The 27,406-nt window shown below is 40.2% G+C and overlaps 4 protein-coding genes across 7 annotated transcripts in view; 1 reads left to right on the top strand and 3 right to left on the bottom strand.

The window, feature by feature from the left end:
* Positions 1-771, bottom strand: part of TBCD (tubulin folding cofactor D) — a 123,445-nt gene extending 122,674 nt beyond the window's left edge. The window contains exons 1-2 of the mRNA XM_065693733.1: positions 667-771; positions 145-371 (exon numbers count right to left, since the gene is read on the bottom strand). Coding sequence (XP_065549805.1) covers positions 145-337 — 193 coding nt within the window. The 5' untranslated portion in view covers positions 338-371; positions 667-771. The remainder of the gene's footprint in view (positions 1-144; positions 372-666) is intronic.
* A 1,043-nt stretch (positions 772-1,814) lies between these two features.
* LOC136021526 (fructosamine-3-kinase-like) lies at positions 1,815-11,257 on the bottom strand. 2 transcript variants are annotated; one of them, XM_065693841.1, is made up of 7 exons: positions 9,467-11,257; positions 8,273-8,424; positions 7,021-7,112; positions 5,743-5,825; positions 4,667-4,789; positions 3,523-3,865; positions 1,815-2,455 (listed from the first exon to the last, which is right to left on the bottom strand). In XM_065693841.1, the coding sequence occupies exons 1-6, from the start codon at positions 9,605-9,607 to the stop codon at positions 3,527-3,529; spliced, it is 930 nt and encodes a 309-aa protein (XP_065549913.1). In that variant the 5' UTR covers positions 9,608-11,257; the 3' UTR covers positions 1,815-2,455; positions 3,523-3,526. The 2 variants fall into 2 exon arrangements, with proteins under 2 accessions (XP_065549913.1, XP_065549915.1); XM_065693843.1 differs by having other exon boundaries at positions 3,700-3,865.
* A 3,705-nt stretch (positions 11,258-14,962) lies between these two features.
* On the bottom strand, positions 14,963-21,344 carry LOC136021540 (ketosamine-3-kinase-like). Of its 3 annotated transcripts, none has more exons than XM_065693860.1 (6): positions 21,105-21,341; positions 18,746-18,897; positions 17,235-17,326; positions 16,673-16,755; positions 16,142-16,264; positions 14,963-15,381 (listed from the first exon to the last, which is right to left on the bottom strand). In XM_065693860.1, exons 1-6 carry the CDS (start codon positions 21,276-21,278, stop codon positions 15,043-15,045), a joined length of 963 nt encoding a protein of 320 aa, XP_065549932.1. In that variant the 5' UTR covers positions 21,279-21,341; the 3' UTR covers positions 14,963-15,042. The 3 variants fall into 3 exon arrangements, with proteins under 3 accessions (XP_065549932.1, XP_065549934.1, XP_065549933.1); XM_065693862.1 differs by lacking the exon at positions 21,105-21,341 and adding an exon at positions 20,447-20,630; XM_065693861.1 differs by lacking the exon at positions 16,673-16,755 and having other exon boundaries at positions 17,239-17,326; positions 21,105-21,344.
* Positions 21,345-24,164: 2,820 nt separating this feature from the next.
* The window catches only part of RAB40B (RAB40B, member RAS oncogene family), a 28,625-nt gene continuing 25,383 nt past the window's right edge, over positions 24,165-27,406 (top strand). Inside the window, exons 1-2 of the mRNA XM_065693571.1 lie at positions 24,165-24,522; positions 26,499-26,618. Of these exons, the coding sequence (XP_065549643.1) occupies positions 26,609-26,618 (10 nt within the window). The 5' untranslated portion in view covers positions 24,165-24,522; positions 26,499-26,608. The remainder of the gene's footprint in view (positions 24,523-26,498; positions 26,619-27,406) is intronic.

Here is a 27,406-nt window from a genome sequence, read left to right as displayed (position 1 = left end):
CACAAAACGAGTAAAAAATAAACGTAAGCTACCTGTTAATAAAGTTCCAGCATTACTGCTAGCCTGAAATCAGTGTTTCAGTCCTGGGGCACTGAATTCCTTTAACCAATACAGGAACGTGCTCCCTTCGGATGCTGTGCTTACCTACAAATTTTTCCACGATCGATTCCCGAGTCACCAGGTCCCCGAAGGCTCCCTTCAGGTTACCGATGAGCCCCCTGACCTCCTGGCTCTCTGTGAAGCTCTCCAGGATGCTTCTCGTGGCGATGACACTCGCCTCCTGATTCTTGCCTTCCTCTGGCTCCGACCCCACTCCATCCATCTCGCCCAAAGCCATGTCCGCCGCCGGCCGTCACCGCTGCCTCCCGCAGCTGGGCAGAGCAAGAGCCGGTCAATGCACCAGAGCCCACCGCTGCCCTCAGCCGTCCCTCCCTCAGGCGACACCGCCGCTCCGCACACCCGGCCCGCGACAGCCCCGCCCGCCGCCATGCGGCCCACCGCGCCCCTCCCGGGCAGAGCGGAGGCCCGGCCCGGCCCTACCGCGCCTCCCCACTCTCTCGGGGGCCGCGAAGACGCCGGCGACAGCACCGGGGAGGGCGAAGGACGCGCTTACCCCTCCCCACCGCCTCCGGCCCGACCCCGCCCGGCCGCCCCGGCGCGCATTACCCTGACAACCGCAGCGGCGCTGCCCCAAGCCTGCCCGCGCTGCCCGGCACAGCGTCGCTCCTACGGGGCGCTACGCGGGACGAAAGGGTGCAGGGGCGGCTGCGCGCCCGCGCGAGGCCACGCCTCCCAGCCGCCGGGCGGGCGGCTGAGGGGAGGCTGGGGAGAAGGGCTGAGGGGAAAGGGGATGGGTTCCTCGGGCAGGCCGGCAGTTCGCACTCCTTATCGCGGATCCTGCGAGCTGCCGGCCCGGACATACCTGGTTTACGCTTCTTCAGCGAGCTGTGAACGCCCCTCTCCATCTCGGCTCTACCTGGCTCTGGCTGCGAATGCGCCTGCCGCGCCACCGAGCCAACTCTTGACACCAAACAACCGTCCTGAATCCGCCTCCCAAATCACGTTGCCTAGGTTGCAAAATTACGCTGTTATCCATGACTGTATTCATTTCGTACCCTATCCATACCAAAACATGAAATGCCATGGTTAGTTATCATAACTTATTACCTAAATCTCTTGAAATTCTGGAAACAAAACCTCATTATCTCAGTTCGTAACATCCCAGAAACAAAGTTCGAGTGCTGCGAACTACAACTGCGGCAAAAAAGGGAAGAGAATTAAGTGGGCAGACTCACACCAAGTGTCTGTCCCCTTACTGCAGTTAATGGTCTCACACCAGACTCTTTCCCCTCAGGAAGGTGTTCTGTCGTACTTCAGCCCAACACACAGAACATCACGCACTCTTCCCGCACACTTCCCCCCCAGCTGCTGAGTATTTTACCTGGTAACAGCACTACTTCTCCACTTGGCTCTTGACACACCCCCAACACTAGGAAGCTAAAGCTGGGCTCTAAAGTAGGCATTAACTATGTCACCTCAGGTTATCTTTTTACTTCATAGAAAATAAACTCGGAAGATCAGATGAGCTAACACGTTAAACTGAGTGCTCGGGGTGAGACGAGCCACCTTCCGAGGCATGCATTTCACCTTTGATCATAAAGAAAATTGAGAAAAACACATCTGGTCAGGATGTTAGGACCGGAAACTTCTCTTTCCCAGTATCCAGCAACTCCATGCACACCCAAATCTCCTATCTTCAGGCTCAAATTTGTTAAAGCAAACCACAATCACAAAAAGCAGGCACACCAAGCATCTAGTTTCTGCAAGGCAAGTATTTTATTTGAGAAGGAGCCTAAGTTCACACGTGCTTTCCAATGTAATACATGTATCTGTGTTAACATTAATACTAGTATGCATGCACTTTGCCTTTTGCTCGGACCTAGATCCAGCTGTCAGCTATGAATTCAACTGTGTTCTAACTCCACTATTCCACTTTTCCACTGTTGTATTAAGAGGTATAACCACACAATGACAACTTGCCGTAATTATAGCCCAAATTCAAAGGAAGTACAAAATTTTAACTATTTGTATTACGTTTACATAGAACAAAATGCGTTTTTAAAACATCCATATCAATTACAACAATATAACGTTAAATTTTATGAAATCTTTATAGCACAGCCATTTTAAAGCTGATGAACATCTAAACATACTTGAACATTTTTGAACGTAATAGTTTTAGTCACGACAACTGCCTGAAGCCTAAATATGTGAGTTCAGTCATTGTGACTCACATCCTCTGAGTCACATAAACATTTGTTGGACTGTACTTACATTTACTTTCTTTACCACTTTCTTCTATTAAAAAATACACGGATTTGCTAATGTACTCTAGCTCACATTGTATGCCAGTATCTTTGGTGCACATCTCCCAAATTCTCACTGCCTATGTTTTCTGCAAAAATAAAGCAATTAGGAATATTAAAAAACTTGAAAAGTCATCTTATTTGACACTGTTCCGTCAGTAATACAGCAGCAGCAGAACAGACGAGCTTTGCCCACTGTACACTGTTTTCTAAAACTGAAAATACATCAAGCACCAGCCAACACAGCAGCAACAGATGCTTTCTTGTCATCAAAACACTAAACCTCCCTCCCACATTTTGCTAGCTTTTTACAAAGTTGTTTACATATATTACTATCATAGTATAACACATTAAGATATTGTACCAAAACTATGTCATTGTCAAACCTGTGTGGCAACAACCCACTTTCTGACCATACAGGCAATTACCAAGAAACTACAGAGACATCCTTTTTACAAAATACCACTGTAATTTAATTTCTCATAGCAATAAAAAAAAAAAGTAAATTACATTAAATTAAAATAAATATTTAAAATGTTATTAATTATATCTGCTTGCCAAGTGCAGTCTAAAGGGCCTTGCTACTCTTTAAATCAAAAAGAGAATGTTTTCATTTTCAGATTCATAGAATCTGATTTAAACTTTGGATTAGAACACTTAACATGGAAAAGACAACAGAAATATTAATGGGAATAGGGATGGAATGAGAGACAGAAAAATAAAACAGGACAAAAAAGGGGAGACACAAGGAACTAGTCAATACTCCAGCTCTGCAGTCCCACAGCAGTAGCTCTCCATAATGAGCTGCTGACAGAGGAGCAGCAGAGCCAAAATGTGCAACCAACCATGGAACACAGCAGCTATGAAGAGAGACCCTTTACAGAGAGTAAGGTGAAGCTGACTGTCATGCTACTTTTCCAACCTAGTGGAGTCTTCACAAACAAGGCAGTCTTTCCTTCAGCAGAGTATGATTCTGTGCTAGTAAACTAGTAAGTTAGAAATTACAGTCACTCAACGTTTAGTGAGGCTCAAAAGTGTACTTAAGCCTTTTACCTTTCAGGTATTTGACCATCAACATTAATTCCTAGTTTGGGTTACTTCTGATAAGCAGGGGCTGTTCCTTATTAAGGAACTCTATCAGGATTTCTCAACTTACCTGATCACTTTAGGAGTTTTCTCATTACATTTAGGGTCGATCCCCTGTACCCTGTCCCAAAATGGTTCCAGTGGTTTATGTAATTAAAGAGCTGATACAATTTGTTTCGTTTCTCAAATCCTGGAGCTTTGGGTATTTTACTGTGATAGGCAGAGAAAAAACAGCTGCTAAACCCACCAAACATTCCAGCAATGGCCAGTTCAAATTCTGAGTGGCCATAGAAGGAAGCAGGGTCAAAGATAATTGGCCCAGAGTCATCCTCAGCCACATTTCCTGCCCACAGGTCCCCGTGCAGCAGAGCAGGAACGATTTCTACGTCACAGAACATTTCAGGAATCTTTAGCTGAAAAAGTGTGAGTAAACACAGAACAATTAAAGAGCTTTAAAGACAATATTACATAAAATAAAATACTGTAGTATATAAGAGTTTGAGCTGGTCAAATACTGTCCATTTTCATTCCTCATGGAGTGATTTTGCAATTGATGGCTACAAGCATAAACTTAAACTGCAAGTCAGTAAATGTTCTTGACAGAGCTTAGCAAATCATTTAATTCAGTCTAGCAACAGCATCTACTATTAATGTATTGTTTCTAAGCATGGATAGTGTTGGCTGTCACAAGAAAAATCAAAATCAATTTTAATTAAAAGGTTTCAGTGGTAAAAAGGGCAGCAGGAAACATCTGTAATGATTAACCAGAATTAAGGACCAAATCTGTAATGCAGAGCTTGCAGAGGAATACATTCCTGGCTGTTCTCTAAGTGCTGCATGGAGCTTGACTTGAACACAGCAGTGAGCTTGGATCAGTTAAAAAAAAATAAATAAAAAAATCAAGAATCTGCCTGAGCAGCAGAATCTTACCTACTTTGTAACACCAAGATCCTAGATGGGATTTAGCATCTTATTATTATTAGCTATATTCTAAGAAATAAATGTTAGTGTCAAATTACAGTTTAACTATCTACTAAAAACCTGAAAGAGCAACGTGAATCCTTTTCAGCTGACAATATTAGGTCTGCTGTGAAGCTAGTCCAGTTACTGCTGTTCATTAAAAGCTATGCAAATCCCTTATAAAAAAACACCTTTAAAATTCCACTGATACATATTTTCTAACATTTAAAGAAGATTTAAGACATGGTTCATACTTTTAGCTGTGACCAAAGTTCTCTGGCTTCTCTGTCCCCATAATCTTTTTCAATTAAATCCATCTGAGCTTGGAGTCGATGACGAATAAAAAAGGAAGGCCAATCACTCTCCCATTCATTCACCTACAGGATATGATAGAGAGATTTTTCATGAGCAATAGTGGTCAATATTAGTAATAGATAAGTATCAAGTTAAAATGCTTGATGCTGACACAATGGCCAAGACAGTATTAGTACGACCTATGCATGACAGAGCCTTGGGTGACATGGCCTAATGTGAGGCCCCCAGGGCCCATGGCAGTGGGTTGGAAGTAGATGATCTTAAGGTCCTTTCCAACCCTAACCATTCTGTGATTCTATTTTGTTGATTGTTCTTTTGGGAGTGATGCTCTCTTCCGTGCTTAGGTCAGCTGTCTTTAACATGAGATATAAGTTGAGGTTCTAGCTATTTTCATTTATTCAGATTTTCTTAATGTATTTCACAGGGAGAATTTCTGGTGAGATCATGTCAACTGTTCCATATTATATTCCAAAATCTTTCTGGCAATGCAAAAGTATTCATTCATTTTTATTGGATAATGTGTTTCTAATTTGGTGAAAAGTTATACTTGAGTTTGAGGTATTTAAAGTTCTTTCAGTTAAATAGTAGAATGAAATGCTCCCATGCGCAGAGGCAGCAACTAACAGATTTATCTCTCAGAGCCCTTTCCAATGTCTTCTGTGTTACATGATGAAGCTCTCTAGCAGCAGTGGATTTTGCCATTTGAGTTCTATGTAGTAGGGGTTTAGAAAAAATGCAAAACTAAGACATGGCATGTGAAGGCATATTTATTTTATGAAGTACTGCCAACCTAAAGAACTACCACATAATTTCAAATTCTTATTCGACCCACTGTGTGATACACACGTTGTAGCAAGCCACATGCATTGAACAGCCATCATGTCACTGTGCTGTCAGTGAAACAGTGGAAGCAAAACTGTTATTATAAAGGTGAAGACCAGTAAAAGAAGCTTTTTTAGAAGGAGTTTATACACCTATATGAGTACATGTGAGCTTTCACAGACAGGGAGCATACCTGGGCTATATAACCACAGCAAGTGGCTGTATGGAATCCAAATTTATCCACGTACTGAGACTCAGAGTGACCTGCTCCTTTACCTAAGAAACAAAACAAATATTGGCAATTTTGAGATTCTTACGTAGTCAAGTTTGCAAAATATGGAACTATATTTCAGAGAACAGGCATACAAAATAATTTTTAAAAGTAAGTTACACTTCTTTCATGGTCAAAACCTTCTCTAAAGATGTAAAGAACTCTCTTAAAATTAAAGATACTGAATGGAAATGGAGGCCAAACTAGTCACAGTTAGTGACTTTTCTTTGGATGAACCAGTTAGACATTCAGGAACAGAATCCAGATAGCAGGTTCACAATCTACTGTTCTGACACTTGAACATGTTATCATTAAACATGTCTTATTTTTGATTCATGGGCTACTTGTAACCTGGCAGGTAATTTGGCCTTCACGCAGAAATAATGGAAGTCTTGGGAAAAACACAGATACATACCTGGTGGTTCAGATTTGAATACTAACAACACTGAAAGAATAATTCTTCGTATCCCTTCCCTTTTTTTAAATAATTTTATTTATGCCTTAATCCACTTTCCAAAGAATGATGTGTTTTAATGATGTGTTTTCACTGAAGTCAGTAGAAACCAGATCATGACCTTACGTTGCTGAATTACAGTTGCCTCCAAGGAGCAACTGTTGTACATTTTAGTACATATTCAAGTTCAAAAATGTAATCCCCAACATCTTTAAAGGGGAACTTAATTATGTGTTTACTAACCGGGACCATCTGCTGAAATAATTTAACTGCCTAAACCAACAGTAAGAAAAAAAAAACAACACCAAACCCAGAGGATTTCTGTAAGGTCAAGAACATTGCAAGAGACTGATGGCATATGAGGCTGAAAGGTTTTACTAACAAAGAGAACAAGTCCAAATTTTATGTCTGACTTATGAAACACTGGAAACTCTGACTAGAAGTCTTAGCACTATTTCTTACTAAATTTCAGTACCTGCATGCTTACATACAACAAAGTACATACAAAATGAAGAATCAAAAATAATTTGTTTTTGTCAAGGTTAAAATGATATGTTTAAAAATTGTAATAGTAATCCTGTGTATAATGCACACTTGAGAAGCGTGGCATAAGGACAAGGGGGACAAATCTCATGAAAGAGTGTCCCAGTACTGACTTTAATTATCATTAAACTGATAATGCATACTGTACCACAGCCAAATGAATTATTTAATTTTTTATTTAGTACATGATATCAATACTCTACCAATTGTGTTTCCCTCCTTTCTCAATTTCTCTCCAAGTTTCTGGTTATAAAGATGGAGATCTGCCATCTGCTCTCCAAGCTTTGAACAGTACCTGTAGGATCAAAAAACAAAATAAAAACGAAACAAGACAAGTGAACAACATATTACAGGAGAAAAAACACTCAGTTAAATATTATCGAGTATATTTCTGACCAATATAGAACCTTAACAAGTGCATAAAGAGGAGCAATTGACAGCTCTTTAAGAGACAGGTTGTAATGGATAATGAACATAAGACAAAGCTCTTGCAAGAAAGATAAACAGAACACAAGATCGTATAAACAGGAGCATAGAGAGCAGAAGGATCAAGTAAACCTCCTTATCAGCTCCACATGAAACACAGAACATGGTGTCTACTTGTGGGCCGCGTACTTTGAGATCAGCCAAACAGCAGTAAGAATGGTGAGTCTAAAAAGAAGCCACAGACAGGGATTGAGTTGAGGCTGCTTAATGCAGAAGACAGACAAGTGAAAAGCAGTTATAATATTGCACAGATAGCTGAACAGAAGCTGCAAGAATGGAAACTAATTTCTTCTCCATGCCTAGAATTAGTAGAAAATAATGGGTTTACAATTGAGACCAGGAAGACTGAGGTTAAACACTAGAAAATCTTTCATGGGAACAGTGGGATGATTTGGAAAGGACTGTTTGGGAGGCTGTAGAATTGTTGTTATTCTCCAAATAAAAATAGATAGGTTGGGGAAAAAAACCCAACCAACCAAAACCAAAAACAACCCACAAACCATGCAAAAAAAAAAAAAAAAAAAAAAAACCAAAAACACAAACCAAAAACCAACACCAGAAGAGCTTTAGGCATTACTATGTCCCTATAGAGGCCCAGAGCAAAGCAGTTAATTCCTGAAAGCCCGTATTCAGGAGCTTATGACTAATGGGCTAAACTCAGCCATTATGTCATTCACTTTGGTAGCATCTCAGCACATGCGGACCAGCACATAAAGCTCTAGGCTAGCAATGGCATGCCATTTCTGCTGCAGGTAGAGGGTCAGGGAAGAGCAAAATATAAGGAAGTAGTGTATACACACATGTATATAGGTACATATATGTATTTTTTTTAATATGTACACACAAAAAAGCATGGATCATAACAGATATAAGCTCTGTCTTTGAGAGAACAGAGATTCTTGTCATAAAGTTTTCTCACTGAAAACATGCCCCAAAACATAGTAGAGAAAAAGAGATGTCCAGACACACCTTTTGAGGCTCTTCATCTTGAGGTACTCCATGACAAACATTGCTCCTCCTCCAGGCAGGTCAATCACTTTGATAGGCTGAGGCACTCTCACAATATTGGTCTTCTGAATAGCTTCCAAACTCGCCATTTCTCCTTCAAACATCTTTCTAGCCTGTCAGGGAATAAGAATATCCTCGGGCTAAACTATGGACATCTGCAACAAGTACTTTGGAAAAAATAGCCCTGTTTACTAAGTTACAAGGAGATAAATTATCTTGATTAAAAAATGTAGCTACAGCAAGGTTTCACTCCACACAGGGAGACTTCAGTACTAACTTCTTTTCTTCCCCAAATTCATTCCAGCGTAGTAGGATACATCACATTTCACCATGATTTCCAGTTGCATATGGAGATACCGAAGTACACAGATGTAACAGTACCTATGAGGGTTAACACCCAAGACCACTTTCTTCAAAACCTCAGATGACCACTATAAAATGAAGTCGAAGACCGAATCCTTAATGTGGTTCCCCTCTCCATGTAAGTCAATGGCCACTAGGTGGAGATGGCAGTACATATATTAAGCCTGTACTCGGCGTTCTTGAGATAAATACGCTTTTCTTCACAGCAGTTTTAGGATTGCTTTGATATTGATAAAGCAAATTTCTGATGCATTGTGGTGTTATATAAGAAATTCAGTATTCATTTAGTAATAGAAAAGTCAAGAGCTTGGCCTGAAAAACTGCAAGAAACTTACTGGCAGAAATAAAGCAATGGGGAAGGTTGAAACTCTGCAGCTTTAAACATAAAGCATGGGTTTTAGCACTGGCACCCTGTTCCCCCCCTCCCACTATTCCCAACTGAAACACAAAAAGGAATGCAGTGAATGCAAACTCAGCTCTAGGCTTTTCCAAATTCTAAGTACTACAACAACAGCTCTGTACTTTGCCTCCCTTTTACATGTTGCAATGCTAATTCCTGTTGTTGAGGGTTATCACATTGCATTCCATCTCATTCTGCATTAACCAGACCTACTGCACATTAATACTTTACATAAAATAGACAACAGCTTTTGAAAGAAAATGGAAATGAAAACTGGAATAATTCAAAGTCAGACTGAAAATGCAGAACTCTAAATCATTAACAATCAGGCACTTTGAAAATAAAAAGCTCTCTACACGCAGTAATATTAGTAGTTAAATATCTGCATTAACCTGAGATTTGTGGTTGACTTTAACAAATACTCGTCCACTGTCAGTTTCATAGGCTTGGCCTTGGCTAATGTATCCTCCTCCCGAGCTTCCGAATGCCTTCAGGACCGATGTTTTCAATTCTGTCTTCAGGATCTTTTCCATGGTTGTTTCCAGGCTGCTGCAGCTGCTTTCTGCTAAATCCACTGCGAAACAGGATAAGGTTTGGGTCCTTCTTTAACTGTCACTCAGCTATGAGGTACAAAGGGCTGCCCACCAAATAAAACAAACCAGCAGCCAAAAGAAAAAACAGAAGGCAGATGCAGAGATAATGTTTCAAAATGCTCTTTCCCGTGGGCTGTAATTACATGGAAAAATAAAAATATTTAGAATATTTGCTAGAGTAAATCGGGGAGGTGTGTCCTGGGTCCTCTCTCGACTGTGCTGAGAGCTGCTGGTATTTGTAGTTTGGACCCGTTTTTCTTTTTTAAGCTCTCTGCTCGCACTGGGGAGGCATTGCTAAACCAAGCCACTAGAGGGAGGCTCAATGCAACAATTCAAATTGCGCACGTGTGCTGTGCTGTGGGTATTTACATGAAAAACAAAGTTCCAGCCTATGAAGGGTGTAATTTCAGCCACCAGAAATATGCGCAAAAGTTGGTGGGGATTTTCTCTGTAGTTGCGTTGTGTGGAGTTCTGTTGTCATCACAGAGATCTTTAGCATGCTTTCCCTTCTTGGGACAGAATTTCATCTCTTGCAAGAAACAGTCAAAAGATTTTTATTGCCTGAAGGCATCCTCAAGTCAGTGACATACCAAAGTGCTCAGGTCTGGACATTATCTGCTGAAAATTCACAGTAAAAGCATCAAGTTGGTAATAAAGAAATTTAGACACTGCTCCTATATACTTCTCCAGATTTAACATGATCTTTAGACTTCACCTTTTCATCTCCTTTCACAACCTAACACACAGAAATAAGATCCCTTATGTACTACTGAATTTAATCAATTCCTGTTTGCAAAATGTGCTGACACCTTCAGTTATATGTCAAACCTTTAAAACACGTTACCATAATCTTTGAAAACATGCTGCAACCCAGACACTGCAGTATTTAATATGCCTGCATAAAGACAACCTTTTCCATTTGATGACTTACTCCTGGCACATTCCAATCCATGGAAAAGGCTGTTCTTGGAGCAGCAATGCCTACCACCACCTCTGCAGGGAATTTCTGAATTCTGTTACCACTGTTGCACTATCCATCTTCATCCACAGTATTACTAATGAACCCAACATTTTTGCAGTCTAGGATGCCATGGATTTCTCTCCTACAGCTTCCACTGAAGACGTCAATAGTTACTGACTGCAACATTTCTTCCAATATTCTTTTAATTTCGTTTTTGGTTAAGAGAAACAGGACTGTATTAATCCAAATATATTGCATTACTTACATAGCAGCCAATAGACAAGAAAGCCTTGTTTGCTTCCACGCTGGATCTGTATTTAACTAGTAACATACAAGCCTGGTTTCCTAACATTTTTGTTCCAGTCAAGCAACTTCAAACAGTATCATTCCAAACACTAGAACAACTCCAGAGCATCCCAGATGGGCTGGAAGGAACAGAAGGCCACAAAACCGAGCAGCACTGGTTCAGCACCACGGCTAGATCCCAAAAAAAACCCCAACTGCCCTGGTGAGGTGTGAGGAGATGGCACAGGTTAAATATAAAGGATTATTCATCTGAGTGTTGTCAGGCTCCTGGTTTGAGCCCTGTCCTCTAGGTTATGCTGGTAGTGGAGCTTGTAACTATTCAGTTTCCCAGCTATTTTCTTCTTTCGCACACAACTGCTTCTAATATGTTTGTTTTCAAAGATTGTCCAGAAGACAGATACCCCCCTGCATACAAATGAAGAAAAAGATTGTTTTCATGTTCTTTGGGAGTAACAGCATCTGAAGAATCACAGGAAAACAAAGATGCTACGTTAAGCTAAGAGCAAGAAAAGCCTTTATATCATAAAAACCTCCCTTCCTCTGACAGAAGTTACTGTTCCTCAGTAAAGAACTAACCAAGGACAAATAATTTAAAGCTCCTTTAATGCTATAGATCTGACCTGCAGCATAACTGCAGAGGCTGTAGCTCTGTATATCACCATGTCATGGGAGATTACAGTGAATTATTTTGAGATTTCATTGAAAAAAGTGTTGAAAAGTAACTGAATATTATTTGGCAAAGACAAATAATAAAGCTATCGCGAGTCTGGTGTGGCTTAAGTTACAAGAAATACATTTCCCCTTTAAATCTGTCACAATCAGCACAGGACAAGCTAATTATGTATCACTTCCTGCCCGCTTTTACTTCTGCTGGAACAGTCCAGCATCATTTAATATCACCAGATCTATTTTGGAACAGCAACCAACATGAAAAGCAGAGTGCCACATTCATCCCTGCAGGCAGTTTGTGCAGATGGCAGCAGTCCATGAGCATGAAAAGAAATGAATCACACTGAAATGTAGGGTACAGAGGACCTGTGGGCAATTCAGCAAAACTACAGGTTCTTGCAGAGGTTCAAACAGGATCTATTTTCACACTTAGGACAGTCAAGCCTTGCAAAGTTGGTGCCGTTGTTTAAGCCCAGCCGGTAACTCAGAACCATGCAGGCGCTTGCTCATTCCCTGCTTTTTTCCCTCCTGCTCCCAGAGGGATGGGGAGGAGAATCAAAAGAATGTAAATCCCACGGGCTGAGGTAAGAACAGTTCAATAAGTAAGGTATAACACGAAACTACTACTACCACCACCACTAATAATAATGATAAGGGAAATAACAAGGGGAGAGACTATAAAGCTGAAAGGGGAAAATAATAAACACAAGCAATGCACAATGAAATTGCTCACCACCCGCTGACCTATACCCAGCCGGACCCAAGAAGCAATCTGGGCCTTCCAGGGAACTTCCCCCAGTCTATATACTGAGCATACTTCACCATTTTTCCTTGTCCAAACAGGAATGGAAAGTCAGCAAAATGATGATACAAAAGCAGAAATATGGAATGAGAGCATGGGTACAAGGAAACACACCTGCCAGATTTAGAATGTACAGAGGGAGCAAAAAGGGAGGAATAGATAAGAAGGAAAAGCAAGACACATTAGCTTTAAACCACAAAATAAAGAAATAAAGAATAACAAAGGCATGGCTAAAACACATACTGAAACAGAATGAGCAAAGAGGACAATTCAAAGAGCAGTGAGAACTATACAATATGTAAGGAAAAAAAAAGAACAAACAAAAGCTACCTGATAGAACTGCAGCAATTTCTTCCTAAGGGTTCAGCAGCAGCCTGCCTTCAGAAGAGAAGGTTCCATCCCCTGATTGACCTGCTGTCTATCAGAAAGCAAAATGAAGGGATCCATGGCACAGAAGAACTTGTTATATTCCACCTGCATTCCTCTCTACCACTTTTAATTGTAGCATGAAATAGCTTTGAAAAAATGAGCATAATATCCCTTAACATATGTCTAAATACAATTGTTTCTATTTACATAACTTGCACAGAACAGAATTCTCTTTCAACCACAAGAATATTTTGATTCAGTTCTATTAGGAAAAGGTGACCTTTGAAGACTTACCATTTATCACTCAAGTCTATGACTGACAGAAAATCCACCTTCATATCACTTCTCACCTTCTAATGATAAAAAGTATTTAGGTATTTTAGCAAAATAAAAATGTTGATTTGTTGAAGATTTGTAAACAGAATGATCTTGGGAAATAAATTCTGACTTCATCATGAAGGCATATGGAAATAAACAGTTAAGGGGTCTGACTGCTGGCTAATTCCCTAGCATCTCCCCAGTCAGCTGCACTAAGTGGTGTTATGCTTGGGTGAATGGGATAAGGATATAGACATGGACAGAACATTTCATCAACCACCAGCAAACAACTGGTACAATACATCAAGTTTGAAGGCAGACAGGACCTCAAATGCCAAAGCAACGGAACAACGCGTAAATTCTCTTCAGTGACACACTGCTCCAGATTAAAATCCATGACCACGTGCCCATCAACACCTCTGATGACCATAATAATCTAACAAATGTGAGGCTTTGAACAGGTTGGAGCAGGAAGCTCCCCAAGAGCGAACTCAAACTGTAAGGTTTTAATTCAAAGAAGAGACAACAATAATCAACTGAGAAGCTTTTTATTGAAGCAACAAGGTAAAAGGAAAAGCTACTCTACCAAGCAAGGCTTTCAAACTTTCTGTAGGAAAAGTTAAACAGCCAGTGAGAAGAGTAGTAGAATTAAGGAAAGTCATATCAAGCGATGGTCTTCTCTTCCAATACTTGCTTCCAATTTGTATAAATAACTGCAAAAGCAGCAACTAAAAAACACTCAATATTCTGCTAATACCCAGTGAAAAACATTTTTAGTTAATTAAACTAATTCCCACTCAAAATGCCTGTTAGGAATCATGCGTCTGTCTCACCTACCTGATTCGCTTGCATTGAAATATCATGATGAGCCTACATCAAGAACAACACAATTTTACCATTACCACCTTGCAGGTGCAAGGAATAGTCTGCAGAGCTGTCCTTAGAGAACTTCTGCTACTGGGGTAGAGCTGCTGTTCTGAGAGTTAAATTTTAGCTTCCTTTGGTTTAATGTCTCTTATCGCAAAAGCTACAAAGTGCACTTAGTAAGGACCGAAGAATGATTGCTCATGGCACCTGTAGTCTAAATTACAGAAAATGTCTGTGAAGCCTGTACCATGAACACATGGCATTGCCCTGTGGGCAATGCCAACAGTCAAAAAGTACATCTTCTGTTTGTATCAGTGAGAGAAAACATCTTCATAGGATATGTACATGTAAAGTGCCTTACCTGAAAAGACCTTTCAGAATACACACTACTGGACAAAAGCATAATAGAAAAAAGGAGAGCTAGTTCTGGTGAAAACGAAATTGCTGGAGATAAGAGCCCACTGAACAGCAAGCACAGAACAGCTCACAGGAATGTCATGAGGCACCAAAATGCACGTGCCAGAAAAAATTATCAGCATTTTCACACAGCCTTATTACAGAACAGGAAGCAGCCTCCATCTAATAGAATGGTATCAGCATAACAAACAGGGAGACCAAATCACCTTTCACAGTTGCCATTATGTCATTTCTTGTTGATTTTCAAAGCATTTTGTTAACATTGTTCTCATGCACATAACTAGACATGAAGAGCTGAGTCTGAGCAATCTATCATAAAGGTGGAAGGGGAACAGCAAAAAAGCAATGAGCAATGCTCTTCAACGTTCTTAGCCATCTCCTCGGTGTATTATCTGTATACCCTTGCCTACTCTTAAGCACATAATGCTTTCATGACACCAACAGATCTTTGTGCAACTGAATAAACTCCTTCCTTGGATACTGCCCTCATAAGTTACTCCCAACTATCCTAAAAAGGGATGACTATGTTACACTCACTGATTCTAGGTCTCTAGCTGTGCAACAAGGTCAAGGGTCTAGTAGATTTTTTTAGTAATACTACTCCTGTAGTTGTACCACAAAGTATGGGGGTTTCCAAGCAACAAAGTATTCTGTTTAAGCTGCAAGTCACTTTATAAGGTTTCTCATAATGTTTAGAGAGGACCCTCTGTACCCTGTACCAAAATGGTTCCAATGGTTCATGTAGTGAAAAAGCTGATAAAGCTTTAGGCGTTTCTCAAACCCTGCAGCTTTGGGAATTTTACTGTGATAAGCAGAGTAAAAAGAACTGCTGAAACCACCAAACATTCCAGCTATTGCAAGCTCATACTCTGAATGGCCATAGAAAGAAGCTGGATCGAAGATAACTGGACCAGAATCATCCTCAGCTACATTTCCACCCCAGAGATCTCCATGCAGAAGAGCAGGAACAATTTCTACATCACAGAACAAACTGGGTATCTTCAGCTGCAGGGGGAAGAAAGCAAGACGTGTAAGTACTACACGTTAAGGTGAATGAATGCAGACTTTTATCTGTACAGATGCAACACATCAGTTGAAACTTGTTAAATCAGTTTAAAAAAAAAGCATAACTTGAAACAGCACAGGATCTAGTCAACAGTGATGCTGATAAAAATCAAGAGGATTTCTATTTTTCCTAAAAGCCAGCAGCGGAAGAACAGTCATCCAAATGGGTTTTCAGCAAGAAAATACAAAATTTAAAACTGCATTCAGTGCCGTTTTCAGTGCATAATATTGACCAGCTTTAATAAGAATAACCACCACCACCCACTGCATGATTAGAAGGCTCAGGAATATCTCACCAACCTTGAAGAAATTTCTGCAAAGTAGTACACAAATCACTAACACTGCAGTCACTTAACTATGTGCAAACCTTACATGAAGGGATTATGTGCAGAAAAGAACTCCTTATATACATTTCTCATTACGAACATGTTACAGAGAATGCAAAATGCGAGTCAATCTAGGATTTCCCAAACAGAAAGGCAAAGTGCTATTTGGCACACATTCAGTGTCGATTATTATCCTAATGTGCAAAAGCCATTATAACTTAGAATAAAGGACATTTTAATCCCTAAAGCTGAAGTCTCTTACCAACAGAACCTGGAGCATACCAACAAACAGGAACTTTGTTTTATGAAAAACAACATCTAAACAGCTGATACGTAGCTATTACTATAGAGAGAATTGAGAAAGTTCCTCCTACCTGCAGTTGTGCCCAAAGTTCTCTTGCTTCCCTGTCTCCTGAATTCTTTTCGATCATGTCCATCTGGGGCTGGATTCTTTGTTTGGCAAAGAAAGTCACCCAGTCATTCTGCCACTCATTCACCTGAAGAAACAGGACTGCAGATATTATTTCTACACCACACAAAAGACGGATTTTCTTCTTTTGCAAATAAAGCTTTTGAGGATTATACAGCCTTTGTGCTGCTACCACCCAGGACAGTAAATGCTACCATTTAATGGAATGTTATCTTAAAACACTACATTAGGGGAATAAATAATTTTCCGTAAGTGATAAAACCCAAGAAATTGAAGAGCCACGAATGCCTGATGCAGCTGGAAGTGCTATCCAAAGCACGACTTCCCCTAGCAGGCTGAAGGCTAAACAATGGTTTCTGATTTTTATGACTCCACAAAAATAAATTTATTTCCATTATGATCATTTGGTTCTTTTGTGTCACTGTAAGGAAAATAAAAACTTAAAATTCTATCAGTCTGATGAAGTACAACCTACCTGTGGAAGATAGCCACAGCAGGTAACTGTATGAAAGCCAAATTGATCCACAAACTGGACTTCCATTTGCCCTTGACCTTTACCTTTCAAACCAAAGACAAAAATCCAATACTAATGACAAGGTTCTGAGTATCTCCAATGCAAATGGACCTTAAAAACTAGGCAAGGGTACAATGCTGCTTCTACTGAGCATCACACAATTGTACCTAAATACTTTTTTTGTTACAATGGTTGTTGCTGTTGGTTTTCAAGTGTAAATCTTGATGTAAAAGCAGCTTAATTACAATCTCCATAATCATATTTTGAGATAGCATATATCCTAGCAGAAAATGTGGTTTGGGACCATAAGGGTCCCAAATTGAATAAATTATTTGCTTACAGATCCAAATAGAGCAAAGAAAATCAAACTGAAGACTCCCTGCCTGGGTGATTCATCCAAATCTATTTTTATAATATCTTTAGTGGAAGAAGACAAACTTAACCTGAAATAACAAAAGCTATTTTAAGTGTTTTGCAGATTCTTATGAACTAGGTTAAATTTGCAAACAGCTGTGTACTGTACCAACTGTGCTCTCTTCTTTCTTCAGCTTCTCTCCAAGTTGCTGATTATGAAGGTGGAGGTCTGCCAGTTGTGTTCCAAGCTTTGCTGAATGTCTAAGAAACAAAAATATTCTTAGCAACGCTAACACAGGAATGAATCCAGTTCTTGGCATTCCAGGAGTTTGTTGAAAAGATTTAAAAAGCAAGTAAAAAGAATTCTGCATCTCTAACGAAGTACATTTTCAAGATATTCTGGTTATAAACACCTCTTCCTAAAAAGATTAACACAGAACAAAATGCATGTACATGGTCTGACAATACTGTTAGAAGCGAAAGTGAGCATCAAACATACATTTAATGACAATGAGAAACTCAATTCTAATTTCTGCGCAATATCACTTGCATATGAGCTTTCAGTAAGAGGTCTGTAAGAAGAGCATGCACAACCTGGTAAGCTTTGGGGTGGGGTGGGTTTTTTTATTTTGGTGAACTGTCCTGGGGAAACAGCGCCAAAAAAACCTTATCTCTGTCTCCTGCTTCTCCTTCCTAAAAGATGGAAGAGTCAGTTGGGCCTTATTTATTTATCTATTTTTAATAAAAGCTTATCCTCTGCAGTTCAGAAAAGTCTTTCAGTAATCACAAGTCCTCCAACCAGTCACCTCCCATGTTAACAAAAGTATGTTCCTTTTCCTGTCTTTGACCTCTTGTATCTTTCCCTGTTCTCAAGGCACTGTTATTTAAGGCAAAGTTATTCCTTCATTTGGTTCTGTTAACACAGATTGTAGCTGTCCTCTGAAATCTGCCTGCCAAAGGCTGCATTTGCACACGTTTCATCTCAGTCAGCTCAAACCCGATACTATTTCTGCTCTTTCTCTTGAAGCTCAATAAGGGCTCCTCATGGATTAGAAACTCTGCAGATGAACAGGTTGAAGGGTAAGACTTCAAGCTGGCTGTAAAAAGTTCTGCGACTGGGATGAGAAATTGGTTGTGCCCACCTACCTAATGGAATCAGACACATGTATTCATCATATTTTAATTTACTGAAGGGTTTGCCACAGAGAAGGGCCTAAAATTTGAAACTATCAAAATCAAGGTGAGAGTTATAAAAATAGTGAAATCAGGATTCATTCATTTGGGGAAGTGCCTCTGCATACTCAGGACAAGCAATATTAAACTCCGGTTCTTATATCAAAGGCAAGTACAAAAAAGAGGTGATCAGGGAGGTAATTTTCATTATTGTAAAAAGCAGCCTTACTTTAAAAATCACCAATTACCTAAAAAATAAACAAACAAAAAACCCCAAACAAAACCAAAACCGGACAAAACCCATACTCCTTGATGCATGACCAATTTGCTCAGTAAGGCATTATGAAGTATGTTAGAGAGTTCTCTGCTGTACAGCTTCTCAGAATGAAGCTTGACTTGCTTTAAAAAAAAATTAAAACAAGTTTCTCTTTTTGAAACTAAGTGACTTGATTGCCATAACACTCAAAATTTCTGGTTAAAGAATGCAAAGATAATACTGTGGTTTACCTGTTTAAGCCTCTCATTTCCAAATGTTCCATCACAAAGAGAGTAGTGCCCCCAGACAGGTCTATAACTTTGATGGGTTTAGGCACTTTTATTGTCTGTGTTTTCAGGATGGCTTCCAAACTTGCCATTTCTCCCTCAAACATTCTTCTGGCCTGCCAAATATTAAAGGAAAGCATTAATCTCCACATCAATCCCAGGTAAACAAAGCTTTTCACAAAACCAACCAAGGCTGTCAGTGTTAAATAGAAAGCTTCAAGCAAGTGATTACTGCATTTACAGGTTACAGATAAATCCACAGCACCACACTTTATAGTTTTACCATTATAGAAATTTCACTTCATAAACCAACTCCATGGAAGTGATTTAGGTTCTAACATTGTAATTATAAAAACAGAAAGCCTTTACAACTGAAGGAGTTCAAACTGCATGCACATATAAAAAGTATATAGTATTTTGTTCATGGATTATGCAACAAATGTCTAGAAAGCTATGGCCTATATACATCATCGTTGGGAGACTAGAAGAATTGTACCAACATTCATACTCTTCATGACTTTGGTGACAGACTGATCAGTAATGCAGCTCATCTTCAAAACAGTTTAATTTGCAGTCACAGCATGATTTTCCCTGTCCTATTTCTTTTGACTCATGGGGAGAAATAAATAAGTATCAATGATAGTTGCCAAATGCTCCTTACAGCACTTGCACACAGAAGCCATTAGAAGCCAAGCCACTACCAAATGCATTTGCTTTAAAGACAATCTGAATTTAGAACCTATTGCTGCAACTGTAACCACACCAAGTAAAATCTATTCTCTTGAGTTCCTCCACTGACATCAGTGACACTAAACACAGGAAGAAATGCAACTCTAGAAGCCAGGCAAAGGTTGCTGAAAAAGGGTATGTGGGAAATCTATGGTATCTGCTAAAACTAAAAGCAAAAGAATATAGTTAATAAAATAGAAACAGAATATTAGCCCTCTAGTACTGACACATGAAAAACAAAGGACAATCTGCAATAAACATTGACTAAAAGTTCCTAAGCCCACAGGCAATCAAGAATAAAGAACTGCTGAATTACATAGCCTCTGAACAAGCTTTGTTCAGAGGAGATCAGTAAATACTGTATCTTTATCTAAAGCCTCATGCAGGGTTAAAGTCAGCTGTTAACTTTAACACAGTAAAAAACAGTGTTTTCTAAAGAATTCTGTTTTTCTAAAGAAATTGCTGATAAACACCCACTGCTGCACACACAGCATAACGTTATAATACAGTTTGGCAAAGTTTGCTTTAGTCAGCATTTGGAATCCACATTGAGACAAAAGCATAGAAAATCAAATGATTACCGAATAGAAAATCTATCCAGACCTTTTTTTCCCCCAAGTCTTATCTTGTACCTAGCTAGACTGTGTACCTACAAACACAATTAACAAAGGTCTAAGCAGAAAGTCTCTGTTGCTATCAATTCAAACTATTTTCAGTCTAACGTAAAGCAGGATAACCCTTCTGTATTTTCCCATTCTGCCACCTCAGTGCATCCATGATCAGAAAGCATGAACGAATTTGGAACAGATACGGTTGTGTACATGCTTTCAAAAACATTTGTTTGCTATTAAAGGCAAATACAAATACTGCTTGCATTTGTGAAGCTGTTTGTTTGACGGACACACGTGTAGAGTACTTTAAAGAAGTAAATTCCACCTGATCTCTGCTTTTTCAAGTAAGGATGCCGTATGGGTATGTCACATAGTTGTTATCTCTATCAGATGCAGACATCTGCTTCCTCGAGTAGCTGGCACCAAGTAGTGAAAGGACAAAGCAGAAAATGTTGGACAATTCTGAAAAAGCATAATTTCCTGGGAAAACCTCCTTATGTGCAGGGAGCTACTGGTTTTGTTACACCAAAGAAAGATGCATAACCTCCGCAGATAATTTTACACGTGGGTTGCTCCAAACACTTCCACAGCATACGTAGCGACAGCCATGCCACCGCTACCCCAGGCACAACACACAGCATCACATCACTGTGCCGCATACCCGGGGCACACAGTACTGGTACACCACTACCCCACCAGAAGTGCTGCCTTCATGGATGCTTCTCACCCCAGCGGCCTCCCCGCCTCCGAGCACTCCCCGCCTCAGACCAAGTCCCCAGACCCACAGCAGCGGCCAGCCAGACCCTCACAGGGCAGAGGCCGGCCTCTAACCCCACCGCAGGGCACCTCTCTAAGGCCAGCCGGCGAACCTCCCTCCACCAAGAAGAGGACGGAGGCCAGCCCACCGCGCATCTCCTCAGCGCGGCCGCCTGCGCCGGGGGCCGCCGCACGCACCGCACCCTCGGCCCCTACGTCCCCCACACCTCCGCCTTGGCGTTGCTCTTCACGAACACCCGGCCATGGTCCGTGTCATAGCTTTGGCCCTGGCTGATGCAGCCGCCCCCCAAGTGCCCCGTTGGCCGCAGCAACTCAGTGCCCAGCTCCCGCCTCAGCATTGCCTCCATGCTGCCCGCCGGGCACCGCGCGGTGCTGCGCATGCGCGGCAAGCGGCGCTCGGAGGGCGGGGCTGGTAAAATGGCGGTGGAGGCTGAGGTGGAGGGGTTGGCTGGTGGTCCGGGTGTTGCTGCGGGATGGCTGGCGGCAGGGACTGGCCGAGGGTAAGGGTTTTGTTGTAGGCGTTGGGGAAAGACTTGCAAGGAGCCGCCTTTTCCAGCTGGGGGAGGGAGAAGGAGAAAATCGCTTCTCAGAAACTGACGGGGAGGAGGTGCTGGGCTGCTGCGGCCTGATCTAAGTGAAGCGGCTGAGGTGACGAGGCCTCCCTTCTGCCTTACAACCCGCGGCTGGAGTCGGGGTTGCTCCTTGGCCCGATGAGGTGGGCAGGATGTTAAATAACGTTGGCCAAAATCCCCATGCGCCTTGGGTATGTTTGTACCGCAGAGAGCACATAAAAATGCTTTTCTTGGAACTCATTTCCCTGGGGTTTGTGGTGGATTCTTTCCTGCTATAGTATAGATTCAGAGGTGCACGTGTCAAGGAAAAGATGTTGCACTAGGGCAGTATAACACAGGCAGTGGATAGTGATTTTAAAATACATGGATTTAAGGTGCTTTCTGGTCATTATAGAAGTACATAACAATAATAATAACAGCTTGCTGTTACCGGACACTGGCCTGTGTAGGTCGTGAAGTAGATAAGTATGTTCTTTACAGTTTTGCTAGTTATTTAACAAGGAACTTTGTATTTAAAATACAGATTTCTTTATTAATACCAGATTGTGTAGTTTCATGTTTTTGCAGTTTCTTTAGACATCTGTGGTCTCACTGGTTACAGTCACTAGTTCATCTTAAGTTATTCCTGACTACCTCCCTACTCACTGTACTGATTTGCCTTCTGGTTTTTTATGAGTATTACACTGCTGCCTGAGCAATTAAGATACTTATGGATATATATTTGGTTTTATATAGTAGTTTACACAAACCACAGGATGAACTTAGGCTTCTTGGTGTGTGCCTTCAAATTTTAAACTGGATTTTGCTTTGGAAACTTCTTTCGGGGATGTAGTGCAGGAGGGTTACAGCTCAGAGGCCTCTAATAATGCCTGTGCAGCACCAAAACAGCAAGTGGCGAAAAGACTGAAGTTCTTTATTTCTAGAAGTCTTATGTACCTTTAAATTACCAGAGGTCCCATACAGCTTTAATTTTGTATTTATTAATAATATGGGTTTTGTTCATGTCGAAACTGTTATTTTGAATTTGGCAGGATTTCTGGATTTACAGCAATCCAGGTAGACTTACCACGAGTATTTTTGATAGGCCTCTATGGCCGTTTCTACAGAGCCTGGGCAAAGCATCAGTGTGCTGTGTTTGCACCACATTCCACAACTTGTAGTATATATTAGACAAACTGTGTGTGTGTGCATGATGTATTTACTTTCTTGGAAAGCACTTGATGGGAACATATTGTCAGGAACCAACGAGTTCCACATCTTGTACACAAAAAACTTCACATCTCAGATTTGTCTCAGAATTGTCAGATTTTGTTTAGTGCATGTACCAGGACTGTTCACATAGCAGATTTGTAAGAGAATCAGTGCTTTTTAGAAGTATGCATTCATTGTCAATCTACAAAATCCTTAGCTGACACATGATAGCTGCAGCTTTGGCTTTTAGCCCCTGCAAATATGTCATGAGTGTGCTAAATCTTGCTTGCAGAATGTTGGTTGGATGCTATAATTATCTTGTCTTTTTGAGTAGCAGAGAAGGGATTTCACTTAAGAGTGTTGGCTGTAGAGGGTGTTATAATTTGTGGATGTGAGTGAGAGCCTAAACCCCAAGGACTTGTGTCTTGTTGAGAACCAGGCATAAATTAGTATGGAAACACAAATAAGAATGTTTTTGTATGCTGGAAAGTGTTTTCTGCTACATACTGGCTCTCCTGACTATTTGTGTATAATTAGCCTTAAACCCATGTTGCAAAGGTTGGATTCAGGTGTCTGCAATGGTTGGTGAAGAGTAATTGAGGTTATGCTGAAGGAGACTTTAATTCTGCCTTTGGAGTTTAGGAATCATCAGCAGGTGCTATGGAAATTAATGCTGTCAGTTTTTCTTGCACCTTCTTTGGAGAGCAAAGGAATAATGTCCATTTGGACACAAAGGACACTTGCTCTCTCATTTTATAGTTTTTTTAATAACTACAATATTAGGAAGAATTCACACCCCACATTTTTATTAAACGACACTTCTGCAACTTTTGGAAAATTCCATATCCAGTTACTTATTTCGTCTTTTGACAAAGCAGTAAGAAACAAATCAGAATTTAAGTAGGTTAAATGGAGTTGAAACAATGAAATGTATCGTTCAGTCTTCAAGTACTAAGTCGTAGTAGAATATTTTGTACTCAGTAAATAAATTTTTCATGCTGCACTAAAGAATAGCATGGTGAATGTTGTAGGAGTACAGAGCAATTGCCTTTATTTCCCTAGAATTTAATTGGATTTTACTTCTTTCTGATAACATCTGATCAGGATGTAACAAGTTTGGCCAAAATTGTAATGTCAAGCTCATTAATTACATGGTGGACAATTAATTACATCGTGATCTGAAGGAGGAAGTGTCAGCTTGCTTTCCAAATTAGAGGTTAAGTCTTCTAGAAGAAACTTGGCAAGACCCACATGACATTGTATTCCTAAAGACATTGCAGAGCATCCTTTTGCCGGAGCTTTGGGGCTCCCAACTCCTGCAGGCACTGGAGTGAGAGATAGGATTTGGGAGCTGCTTCTTCACAGATGCCCTTTCCAGCACAAGTCCCAGCTCCAAGCCCTCCCTAATCCTGCTGCATGCCATCTTTGGCCTCTGTGCCATAGATTGCTGTTCCCCATTTGAAATAAACGCTTGAGTCAAGCTCCAAATGTGCGTACAGAGCACTACATAAAGAAATGTAACTGTATGCTGAAGCAGTTCAGGCAGTGCAGGTCTTGCCTGCTGCGTGAAGGCAGTGTGTACCACAAAAGGCAGTGTGGGTTGATTATGAGATACTTTCTTCCTGCCTCCACTCTTTCCCTCCATGTAGTTTAATTCCTATTTGAAGAGTTTAAAAAGCTTGCAGTCTGCTGTTGGAACCACCCCCTTCCTCTGCTCTCTTGGGGTTCACCAGCAGTATTTATCTAGTTCTAATGCACGCTGGCTAGCCTGTAAGATCCACAGTGGTTAACTCTCTCTTTAAAATAGTGTTTCTTTCTGTGGAGGAGAAGACAACTGGCATGCTGGGCTGTGAGTTATTTGGTGAGTCATCAGTTAATATACAAATCCTGAATAAAAAAGCATTGCAGCTGCTAATTTCTGTTTACTGCTTGACAGTATGTACAAGAAGGGAAAAGGTAATTGCTATGTGTAGCCTTTTATTGGTTGCTTTATATACATATATATATATATATAATGGAAGATATGCATTAGGGCTTTTCAGGCTCCAAGCTGCTACTTGTGTGAATGTATGAGAAATGTGCTATGGGCTCTTTGTCTTTTTTTCCTCTCCCACATCCATGGCTAGGCCAAGAGGGTGGATCAGGAAGGATGTAGGACTTTCCATTGTGGAAAGGAATGATTTACAAGACACTCATTGCTATTTGGTGTTAGTGCTTGTTTTTCTCTCTCTTCAACATAATATGCCTAAGAAAGAGAAAAATACATTGGGTTTTTGTTTTGGTTTTGTTTTTTTAAATTCCTCAGGTCACCTGTATGAGCAGATAAATGGAAATAAAATGAGAAAATCCATTACAAAAATAACACATTTTGGCCACTTTTCTGAGTATGTAGGGATGTTGGAATCAGAGTAATGGGTGTGTTTGTTCATTTGCCAAGTTAATGCCTTCATGGATTACTTTTCAACAGCTTCTGTTGTGATTTCAGGGCCATGATTTAGGCAGCATCTGTATGAAAGTGTAACTGAAGCCAGAGGACTTGTTCTCTGATTTCTGTTCCTGCAACAAGTGAGAACATTTTTCCAGAGGTTACTGGTTAGGCTTTATCTTCATAAGTTTTTGATATAGACTATGCCAGGTTGCCAGTGGGTTTTGTTGTTCACAAATTTCTGCTCATCAGCCAGAAGTTCAGGGAGAATGTTTGAAATTTTGGATCATTCTGGTACTAATGAATAAGAAACTGTGCTCTTTGTGAAGATAAAAATGGGGGTGGGGGGAGAGGTGTCCATAAATATAGCTGTTTAAGAGGTTTTTTTACCTTGGTCAGAAAAGTGTTGTTGTTGTTATTGTTATTTACAGTTCTGATTTTAATTTAGCCTAATTCTGTATGGCACAGTAAAGAGCAAATACATGTTATTTCTCCTTTAACCAGGTGGGTTGGGGCTCAAAAGTGTTTTAGCAAATGCATTTTCTTTTCTAATATTCAGACAAGTGATGGGTTAAAGATTTGTGGGTATATTCTAGCTCACTAGTTCCTGTGTAAAGTATAACCATGAGCTGACCTCAAAATAAACCTGGGCTTGGCACAGCTTTATTCTAAACCTGATTACATCTAAATGTCAGATAAGTGGAAACACTCAGGAAAGTGGAAACATTCCAGCATTCTGCTATTTATGGCATCAAAACAGACATTTGAAAAATTATCAGTTCTTCATTTTCAACAACTGAAAAACTCTTCATATCTGTATATTCATATATATATTCATATATATATTCATATATTTACATATATATATAAAAAATGAGGGCAAATGACCCTTAATTGCCAAATTCATTGGTGTGAAAATGCTGAGGTTTTTCTCAACTCATCCTTAGTGAACTTTAGGAAAAATCAAACATGCACAATTTCAGTAGAGCAAGATAGAATTAGTTTGTACTTCACCTTTTTTTCTCATGGCAATCTCAAAGCACTCCACAGAAATTTGTGGTTAAAATCCTGTAACACTCCTTTGTAATAGATGGAGCAAATGGCTTTGATAGGTTGGAATCCTGCAGAACGAATCTGAGTAAACTGGACACATTTGTAAAGGAAGTCTGTGTTAGAACTGGGATTAAAGCTCATGTTTCCTGATGCCCAAGGCTTTACTCCAGCTGTCTAAAAGTTGCTACCACAGGAGTATAGATGCCTACAGTAACTGCGTTTAGACTGTCCAAAATTCAAAACCAAACTAGAAGCTCTGACAGGTGACACATCTGGATAAAGCACACCTCTCTGTTTGTTTACCTTCAACAGTAAAACTGTAGTTCATTGCTGCAAATTTATTATCCCATCTCCAACAGGACTTTGATTCCATAAAGTGATGACTGCATTATAGAGAGGTGCAGTTACTGGATGCATGAGTATGCCAGAGGGAAGATTGCCTGTCTGACACTGGGAATGCAGTGCTCTGATGTCCACGGGTAAGTGGTGTGGGACACTTTGTACTTCTCTGTTAGCACAGATTAAAATTACCAAGGAATGATCCAGTGATATTCCTGAGTTCACGCCTGCCCTTGCAATCCTGAAATAAAAATAAGCATGTGAAGAGGATTGAGGTTTTTTTAAGGGAGCAATAAATTGGCATCACATCATGCGCATACAAACAGACCTTATTAGTCAAGGACTTCTTTGTTTTTCTTTTAAGTTGAAATATAGACATATCTCTTTCAATTTAGGTCTTATGTTTTGTTGCAGATAATGCAAAGTCCCATGTATATGGTGGTTTTATTCCCTCTGAATTAGATGGACTTTTGGTAAATTGTGTGTATGGGTTGGGGCTCAGTACAGAGCCCAAAGGACATAAAGACCTTCCATGAGGTTGCAGTTGTTATGTGAAGGGATACTTTGCCCATACAGTGCTAGTCTTGAAGTTTGTTTCTGTCTGCTTTATATAAATGTTACTATACCAGTTTGATACTATAAAATTTTCTCTTCGGGTTTAGGAGTTACTCAGGGTTAACAAAATTTTCTTAAAAGATTTTTTTTTTACAAGGTCATGAAGGATCTCATTTAGAGCATAGGCAGTACACATATACATTAGGATAAGATATAAGAGATTTTCCTGTAGGTCTTTGTTCAGTCACTTAGTTTTCCTCAGTGGCCCAACACCTGGGGTTAGAGGTGCTGCACCTTGATTTAGAAATCCACTGAATTTATTATAATGGCACATGAACAGTGAAAGAGTTTACTCCAGATATGACTCCTTTCC

This window comes from Lathamus discolor, chromosome 13, assembly GCF_037157495.1.
Source record: "Lathamus discolor isolate bLatDis1 chromosome 13, bLatDis1.hap1, whole genome shotgun sequence".
Taxonomy (NCBI): domain Eukaryota; kingdom Metazoa; phylum Chordata; class Aves; order Psittaciformes; family Psittacidae; genus Lathamus; species Lathamus discolor.
Note: the sequence above shows the minus strand (reverse complement) of the source record. Positions and strands in the feature narration are given on the sequence as shown.